The sequence below is a fragment of the Gastrolobium bilobum genome, unplaced genomic scaffold, assembly GCF_033153095.1.
Source record: "Gastrolobium bilobum isolate Gb01-03AN ecotype WA unplaced genomic scaffold, APGP_CSIRO_Gbil_v1 utg12132, whole genome shotgun sequence".
Taxonomy (NCBI): domain Eukaryota; kingdom Viridiplantae; phylum Streptophyta; class Magnoliopsida; order Fabales; family Fabaceae; genus Gastrolobium; species Gastrolobium bilobum.
The window spans coordinates 462,084-471,322 of NW_026899550.1; the positions used below are offsets into that span (position 1 = coordinate 462,084).

The following is a 9,239-nucleotide window of genomic DNA, read 5'->3' on the forward strand; positions in this document are numbered from 1 at the left end:
CTCGACTGGTGACTGATGATAAGAAGGTGATTGATGGTTGGAAGGTGACTCATGATGAGAAGGTGGCTGGTGATCCGATATATATGTATCTTCAGGATAAAAGTAAGACTGTGATGGTCCCGCAGCTTCAGCGTAGAACATACCATGACCCCTAGGAGGAAGATGGGGCAACTCCCATTTAGCATGTTCAATTTGAGGTCTATGAAGTGCTAGCCCCTTCCTTTCCTTCCAACTACGAGGTATCCGATCACCAACCACAATGGGCTGTGATGATAACTGCGTAGGTGCAGATGCTAATTCACCAGGATATGATACCCGATCATACTCTGCTTGCATGTTAAGCATATGCTCAACAACTTTCTGAATTTGATCGTATGGCTTATGTGTCTGACACATGTAGTGAACACGTTGAAGGCGATCTGTCTGCATTTACAGAGGGACAATACGATTTAATGGATGTAATAAATAAGGCAATAATAAATGTAAGAAATAACATTACTCAACTCACCAATAAACCCGAGTGACATGCCTTCCTGGTCATCCATCGTCTAGTGATTCCTCTATACCAAACCATGTACTCTGAGTTAGGACCTAATATGCGGTCCTGTGGATGAGGTGGAGCATTATGAATTGACTCATCTCTCTGAGACCATCGTTGTACAAACTGCTGCAACACCACCAATGCACCAGATATTTCAATCCGATCCGGTGAGGTGGCTATGCACAACTCCCGATAAAGGAAGGCCAACACTGCCGATCCCCAGCTATATCGTCCACATGCCTCCAAGTCTTCCAGAAAAGGTAGATATAGGAGGTGCACCTTACCACCACTGTGATCCGCAAATAAAAAGCCTCCAATAAGGCGTAATATGTATGCTCGTGTGAATCAGAGAAGATTCTCTTCATCCTCCATCCAATCCTCAACATTAGCAAAATTTCTATCCAACCATGACATTTTAAGCGTGCCACCCTTCAAATCAGATGGACTCAGGGTCCTCCCAAGCAGATGTGGTACCAAAGCTATCAACTCTCGTGTTTCAGACATGCCAATAACAGGTTCGCCGTCCGTAGGAAGACCTGTGATCATTGCAACATCCTCGAGTGTTATAGTAACCTCTCCCGTGGGCATATGAAATGTATGGGTCTCCGGTCTCCATCGCTCAACTAGAGTTGTGATTAATGCACTGTCAATCTGCAAACCATAAAATAATAAACAAAAGTATAAAATTATTTTTGTTTGATAATTTCTTGATAATTTAATACATGTAGCATGTAAATACCTCCATACGACCCATCCGAGCAGCGCCAAGAAAGCCAGCACGACATAAATAAGGAACAATGAGCTCTGGAATAACATCCAACCCTGCCAATCGTCCACTTCTGACATTTAGAGATTTATAATCCTCTTCCTCCGTCCAGACAACCTCTGACCGGTGTATAGATTGCATGCATAATACCGAATTGATGCGAGGACCGGGATGAAGATGTCTCTCAGATGAATCATCAAATGCCATCACTGTGGGTGAGGTCTGTTATTTAAAACTGAATGTAAATTGTGAATGTTAAAAGTCTATTATTTAAAACAGAATGCAAATTGGAAATATCTTTGAAGTTAAGTAAAAATACTAATTTACAAAAACACAATGTTGAAGCCTACTTGTTTCTTCCACACCAGATGCTTCAAAATCCATCAAAAAAGGATTCTATTTGTGATATTTTCATCTACTAAATTCATTAAAAGTTTTAGTTTATGAAAACTTCAGTGACCAATCAATTATTTTTGTTATAGATAAATAGCATCAATTTAGCATTTAAATTAGGAAAAGATGAATTAATGTTACAAAAATGTATGGAACTAAGTCAGATGAATCAGTCATGACTCATAGCAAGATGACTTTAATTTATAATAGAAAATGACATTAATTTAGCCACTTGTTCCTATGATTTGAGCACAGAAAAACAACTTTGATGCCACCTTTCATTACTGAGACTAAATTAATGTCACATATCTTTTATGACCAAAATTATGTTGGCTCAATATTAAAAAAACTAAATATAAAAATACTCTAAAATATATTAATCAATATCTGGCTCGAGTTTATATTTAGATTATCAACATGAACAAATAATTAGAATAATAATTAAAAATAAATACCAGTATGTTTGATGGCTAGAATGCTATTCAGAGATTAATCATATGTTTCATTAGATAAAAACAATTACCCCCCACATTAATCCCAGCAAGCTTAATATCCCAACCAACCAAGCTTATTAAATAAAAAATACAGCACATATTAAGAGGAAAATTAGATACAACAAAAAAATATAAACATGTTCCACAATCTTTGCAACTGTCACGGGAAATGGGTTGCTCTCAAACAAACTGAGACCTTTTTATGGTATTCCTCCAGTCCACAGCAATGCAATTGTCCCCATTTTTATACCAATTTTCACATAATCTGCATTTCATTTAAGGAATCATTTCCTTCACTACAGGTGTATTTTTATTTTATTTCCCCCTTTCCAATCAGCATTAATACAGTAGTTACAATCATTTTATTTAAAATCTGCTCTATTACCATACCAGATGCGCTAATTGGGCAAAACAAGCAAGGATTTTTTTTTTTTTTGGAAAATACAATCAACCATTTCAAACGCATAACAGCAGCTAGAAAACGCGTACCTGTGAATCTGTGATAGAGACCACTACTCTGCTTTTGAAGTCAAAAACGCTTTTCTTGTAAACCCAAATCCGAGGTGATAGAGGATCTGGTGGTTGACGGCGAATGTGGCTCCGATGAACAATGGTTCCGACCAACGATGGCGGAGCGGTGGTGGAATGAACGAAGTTGTACAGAGGCACCAACAGATCGGAGGAGAACCTTGTCAATGGTGTCTCTGTGATGATGAAATCAACCTGTAAGTGTTCTTCTTGTTCTACACACAGCTCGCCGACAAGGACAAATTGGGGGACAACGTTCTTCTCGATCTCCTCCTGCTCGCCGACCACAAATTGGGGAAAACGTTCTTCTCGTTCTACAAGTGTTTCATTTATTTCGCAATTGTTCACAGAACGGATACAAATTTTAGGTTTGCAAAAATTAAAATAAGTGCCGTAACGAGGGATGGGCGGCACTTACATAGTAAAAATATAAATATTATATTAGTGCCGTATGGGGGGGTGGGCGGCACTTATTTAATTAAAATAACGTATTTGAGTGCCGTGGGGAGGATGGGCGGCACTGTCTAACGAGAAATAAAAAAAAAAAATTCACATTACTGCCGCGGGGCTCTCTGGGCGTAATTTAGATACGATGGCAGTCCCCCGTGGCATTTACTGACCCCAAAACGTAATTACTCCCACCCACGTACCAATTTCGTACATTTAAATGGGAAGAGTCCCAAACTGGTGAAAGAGCCATTAATAAACAGGTAGCAGTTTCTCGCCAAGACCTCAGCTACATAATTATTAAATTAATTTTCAAGTGGTATTCGGGTTCGCCAATAATGTGCGATTCCCACAGTATTGATGATATTTATTAAGAGTAATGATATTTAGTTATTTACACACATATATAGCCTCACATTCTTCGCATGTCATGATTTGGATACTTTTATCACCCATCGTAATAGCCAGGTTTTTTTAAGATATCAATTTATGTTTGAAATTCTAATGGCCCTGATTAATTTGATTTTGGGTTTGAATTTCTTCACCCTTCTCATAAATTGTGACTCTCCAAATAGCATTTGTACATATGTGAGACAAGAAAAGTGACATCTTAATAAAAAAAAATTTAAATGATAGCACTCTCTCTGTTAGTTGTTATTTTTTATTTAATGTTATTTTTTTTAATTGTAGAGAAGAGTACACTTCTTTTGATTCCTTGTAAACGCATGTTCACACTGACCCACAAGCATGAAGTAAAAGGGTTGTGAGAATTTTTTTCTCTCAGACCCTCCGTTGTACTAGAAAAAGAAATTAATAAAAGGGACCTTGAATATATGAGCAGTCTGTGTTGGTATCCCAAGTAATTGAATTGAATGTCATAAAGCTGTGCAACTCCGGTAGTGTTCCTGAGTTGACTAGCATGCGTAGATACAAAAGGAGGTACCGTACAAGCACTTTCAATTATATGGTTAAAATTCTGATTTTGAATTCGAAGAAAAATCAAAGAAAGGCCTCACGTTCCCTTCAATTCTGACCCAAACCCACCACCTTACTTTCATCTTTGTTTTGCTTCTAGATGCTATTACATAGATGATTTGAAACATATTTTTCCCCTTACCATCATCCTTAATTGCATTATGATTTGCCACTATTATGCCATTATTTTGCATACAATAGAGCAAGGAAACCAAACGATGAGGTTTATTGACCTTTTTTTTTTAATTTCTTTATCAGGTTATCGATCGACTAATCCAATTTAATAGGATAGAACCATAAAAGTGGCAAATCATTTTGCTGTGGGTAAGATTTTGTATCTTGATTTAATGAGTGATAAAATTTAAAAAAAAATTGTTAACTCTATGATTTTTTTTTAATATTTACATTATTCGAACATTTAAATAAAAGTAAATTATTTTTTAATGGATTTGGATGATATTACTTTTGCTCTCTTTAAAAATTTTCTTATAAAATAAATTTATTTTCATTGATATATGCATGGTTAAAAAGAAAAGACCTTTTCATTAGGAGCATCATTGGTGACCTAGCATTCTTACTTCCATAGGCATAACAACTGTTAAAACTATCCTGCCATTACCATATTCAAACTCAGTTAGCAAAGCGATTTAATGCGCAGAGACAAAGCATTGCAACATCATTATATCTTAAGGACTATTCAACCTGAGCGATGACACTCCTTGTTTATTTCATACTCTCCAATAATAGCTAGATTTTTATTACACACTCCAAAGTCATCAACTTCATTTGCACTTTTCCCCTCCCCAACCAAATATTTTTCGCCTCTAGAATTCCACTAACTTAGGAAACAATACTACAAGCGGTAAATACTTGATTTGATTTCAAATCCTCACAACAAGCACCAACTCCATTACATTCAAACGTTGTCTCCACCAACAAAGTCTGACACAGTTGGTAGATAATTGAAAAGATTTGATTTCTAGCCGTATATATAGAAAAAAATTTGTTGAAAGAAGTTGTATCCATAATAGCATGATCTTTCCATCTCAAGGAGATTAGTATTTGACTTTTGGCTGGAAATACCCTTAGAACAATTTCCAAAAAAAAAAAAAAAATGTCGCCTTCGAAGACAAAAATAAACAAAATGACCACAATCGTACAACTTGATTTACCACGCCAATATTGGCATTACCATCATCACCCACTTTCTTTTAATGGTTAAATCACTTTTATTCCGGTATATAAGAATCAAAACGAAAGTGGGGGTGGAGGAAACAAATACAACTGTGTCGGCACAAAAGCTCACGTCGAGAAGAGTTATTGTTTTTTCCCAAAGCAAGAAGGAACTTGATATCCCACATTTTTTATTGTGAGTCTTTATTTTCTCCTTCATATATTTAAGTTTATACATAATTGGGGATAAAAAGAAAATGCCGAAAAAAAAACCAAAAAAAAAAAAAAAAAAAACAGGGCACAATAGTTGTTTTTTATTTTCTAAAAGAGAGGGCACACCACGCGCTTGGTGGGTATGGCAACGAGTCGACTCGCCCTGGGAGCGGTGAGTCCGAACACGTCACCCATGTCCATCTCACTGGGTTTCATCCCATCAGGTAACTCCCACGTGAAGCAGTGAAGTAAGTGAGCCACCGCCAACTCCAGCGCGTAGAGACCCAGCTGCATCCCGGGGCATGACCTACGACCCGACCCGAATGGTATGAACTCGAAGTTGCTCCCTTTGAAGTCTGGCACGCCCGGTTTCAGGAACCGGGAGGGCTTGAAGCTTTCGGGTTCGTCCCAGCAGTTCTTGTCTCTCCCAATGGCCCACGCGTTGATCATCACGCGCGCCTTCTTCGGGACGAAGTAGCCGGCGACCGTCGCCTCCTCCGCCGTCTCGTGGAGGAGTAGGGGGATGGGTGGGTGGAGGCGGAGGGTCTCTTTGAGGGCGCATTTGAGGTAGGTGAGTTTCTCGAAGTCGGGCTCCTCGACCCGACGATCCAGGCCCACGATATCCGCGAGCTCTTGTTGGACCCTCTTCAGATCTTCTGGGCTTCTCATTAGCTCCGCCATGGCCCACTCAATCGCCGATGCCACCGTTTCCGTTCCTCCAAACATGACGTCCTGTTATGATAATGCACACCATCATCACCAATATCAAATTCTTATGTGTCAGAGTCAGACCTCAAGAATCTACTATTAGATTTTGCACTCAAAATCAAAATTTAAAAAAAAAAAAATCAAAAAATAATAATCTAAACATAAGACCCTAAATTGATACCAACTCAACCCCACTGAAAGAACGGATGGTCACTGCATGTTTGGTGGCTACCTTGCTTTATGTGCTTATCTTCAACAAGCCAATAATAACAACAATCATATTTAAATTTCATTTATTTTTGTAATTTCAACAAGTTTTCATAACTCGTTTGAAGACATGTTTTTCTAATAATAATACTCAAATAAATTTTTTGTTTTTAAATGAATTCAATGAGTTTAATAAAGTAAATAATAATAATAATAATAATCACATATAAGTATTTAAAAACAAAATCTAAATTTATAGTGTTACAAGCTTATATCATTATAAAAATTATTGAATAGAGCTTACACAAATAAAATAAAATTATTGAGTAGCATTATAATCAACTTTTGACAACTTAAAATTATGCTAATAAAGATATATGTATTTTTAACATGACTAAGCAACGCGCAAATACTTATATAACTCTTACTAAAAAAGAAGTACTTATATAACTAGCAAGTATCTGATTTATTACACTAATATTTTTAAATTTAGGAAAAGTAAATAAAAAAGTATAAATGTGGATGCATAGTTAGTTTAAAATAAATAAATATAAAATTTTAAGAAATAAAAATTTAAACTAACAATATGTATAATTTTTATAAAAGTATATATTAAAAGATTAAATCATTCATAAAACAATATACTGTTAAGTTAATTCCACAGACAAAATCTTTACAAACTCAACGCAGATCCATTTTTTTAAGCTTGAAAAAGTTTTGATTAATTGTAAATAAAAACTGTTCCAACACTGTAAGACTAACAGTACTGTCAAAAACTATTATTAGTGCTTTGGTGGTTTTTAAGACTAACACTGTTCTAAATTACTGGTGAGTCGTGACCAAGTGAGCAATGAATAAACTTGTCATTGTCCTCAACTAATTTTATGTCAGGAAGTTGATAAGATCATATATTTGAAACTGAACTCATACCATAATGATGGCTTTGATATTATCCTTAGTGAGTTTGATTGAGTTCTGCAGATCATCTGATTCACTATTCACTTTAGCATCATCGCTGTAGAAAGCAAGCAACTCATCCACCATGTCCGTTTCTTCATCATCATCATCACCATCATGATTCCTCTTCTTCTGGACATGTTCATCGATGATCTTGTCTATGAAGCTATCAAGTTCCCCACGAGCCTTAACAAGCCTAGTATTAAGCCCTTGAGGATCAACACCACCCAGGTAGGGTATAAAATCAGCGATGTTGAAAGCTCCAAACAATTTGGAGAACTCTTGCAATATACCAATGAACTCATCTTGACCTTCCTGCGAACTCGAACCAAAAGCCGCACGATATATTATGTTCTTGGTCAGGTTGAACACTAGCTCCCCGATGTTAACGGCTTTTCCGGTGTTGGCCACGACGGAGCGTACGGCGGCGTCCACTTCGTCTCTAACGGATTGCCATGACTCTCCTCGCTTGCGGCTGAAGAGCTTCATGACGCAAAGCTTTCGCATCTGACGCCAGAAGGGACCATAGTGAGCGAAAGCCATGTCTGCACGGTCATAGGTTAAGTAGCTTATGGCTACGGTGGCTGGACGATTGGAGAAGATGTTGTCTTGGACTTGGAGAACTTGACGTGCTGCATCTGGGTCTGAAATAGCCACCATGTGAAGGAACCCCATTCGAAGGTGGAAGATGCCACCGTATTGCTTTGCTAGGTTGGCTAGACCACGGTGTGTTAATTGGTCCATCATCAACATGTTACCTATAATGGGTAACCCTTTTGGCCCTGGTGGATATGGTGGCCTTCCACGATTTCTATACACTATACCCAAAAGCAATATGAGTGGGATAATGAACAAGATAGCCATCTTGAATGGTTCGAGTTCAAGAAGCCAATCCATATATATTTGGTTTTGGTTTCTTTTTTATTAGGGATCGAGGCAATGAATGTGCGTCTATAGTGTGTTTTCCTGGGGCTTGATGAGAATGCAACTCCAAGTGCTGTTGCTGAGTTGAGGGAAATATTAAGGGGCCTTATATACACACTTTTGTTGTAAAACTATTGGAAGATAAATAATTTAAGTGGACGGTCTTTTTATGTGAGTAAAATAATAGTACTATATATTCACACTTATTTGGATGATACTAATTCTCTTCGCAGCGTAAAGCGTGAAAATTTTTACCACTAGTTTCAAGGTACTTTGCCTATGAATCGAATCAGCAACCTTTCAGCCACAATAATTCGCTTCTTGGACACAACCCGTTTACCAATTGTTTCACCCTTTAAGTTAGAGTTTTATTAATCTCATGTTAAAAGAGATAAGTTATCTCATGTCATAGAGATAAATTTATTGACTCCATCACCTAAAAAAAAAAAAAAAAGAAAAGAAAAAGATGACACAATTATCGAATGGCGTGTAGGAAAGAAATTTATCACATGTAACATAAGAGTAGTTTTTTCCTTAAGTTTATAGGGCGTATATTTTATTCTTACGAAAAAATATTTTTTTCAAAATAAAAAAATCTCGAAAGTTCACACAGTAGAATGTTACTTGTAGTTGTTGATAAAGAAAGAAAAGGAAAAGGGAAGAACAAAAGAATGAAATTAATGTTCTCAAAAAAAAAAAAGAATGAAATTAATTTGTAAAATTTATTGACTCGTGTGAGTAACAAAAACTGTGTTATTGTGTTTGAATAGGTTTTTTTTGGTTTAACATGCAAGTAATTGTGTCGGAAGAACTAATCAGAAGTACTGTAGGACCAACCGCCGGAAAGCGATAGGGCTTCTCGTTTTCAACTTAAGAATACAGACTCATTCCACCGGCGTCATACGTAGCCATA

At 36.8% G+C, this 9,239-nt stretch overlaps 2 protein-coding genes across 2 annotated transcripts; both read right to left on the minus strand.

Moving 5' to 3' along the window:
* Positions 1 to 1,510: 1,510 nt before the first annotated feature.
* On the minus strand, positions 1,511 to 3,625 carry LOC133291369 (uncharacterized). Its single transcript, XM_061489625.1, has 3 exons — positions 3,622 to 3,625; positions 2,684 to 3,036; positions 1,511 to 1,542 (listed from the first exon to the last, which is right to left on the minus strand). Exons 1-3 carry the CDS (start codon positions 3,623 to 3,625, stop codon positions 1,537 to 1,539), a joined length of 363 nt encoding a protein of 120 aa, XP_061345609.1. The 3' UTR covers positions 1,511 to 1,536.
* A 1,741-nt stretch (positions 3,626 to 5,366) lies between these two features.
* Positions 5,367 to 8,426, minus strand: LOC133291362 (cytochrome P450 84A1). The gene is made up of 2 exons (XM_061489618.1): positions 7,376 to 8,426; positions 5,367 to 6,262 (listed from the first exon to the last, which is right to left on the minus strand). The coding sequence occupies exons 1-2, from the start codon at positions 8,297 to 8,299 to the stop codon at positions 5,639 to 5,641; spliced, it is 1,548 nt and encodes a 515-aa protein (XP_061345602.1). The 5' UTR covers positions 8,300 to 8,426; the 3' UTR covers positions 5,367 to 5,638.
* Positions 8,427 to 9,239: the final 813 nt, after the last annotated feature.

Excerpts from the sequence above, each read along its gene's own strand:
- LOC133291362 (XM_061489618.1), bottom strand. The coding sequence starts at position 8,299 with ATGGATTGGCTTCTTGAACTCGAACCATTCAAGATGGCTATCTTGTTC. Across the intron at positions 6,263-7,375 it reads ATATCAAAGCCATCATTATG|GACGTCATGTTTGGAGGAAC; the intron begins GTATGAGTTCAG and ends TTATCATAACAG.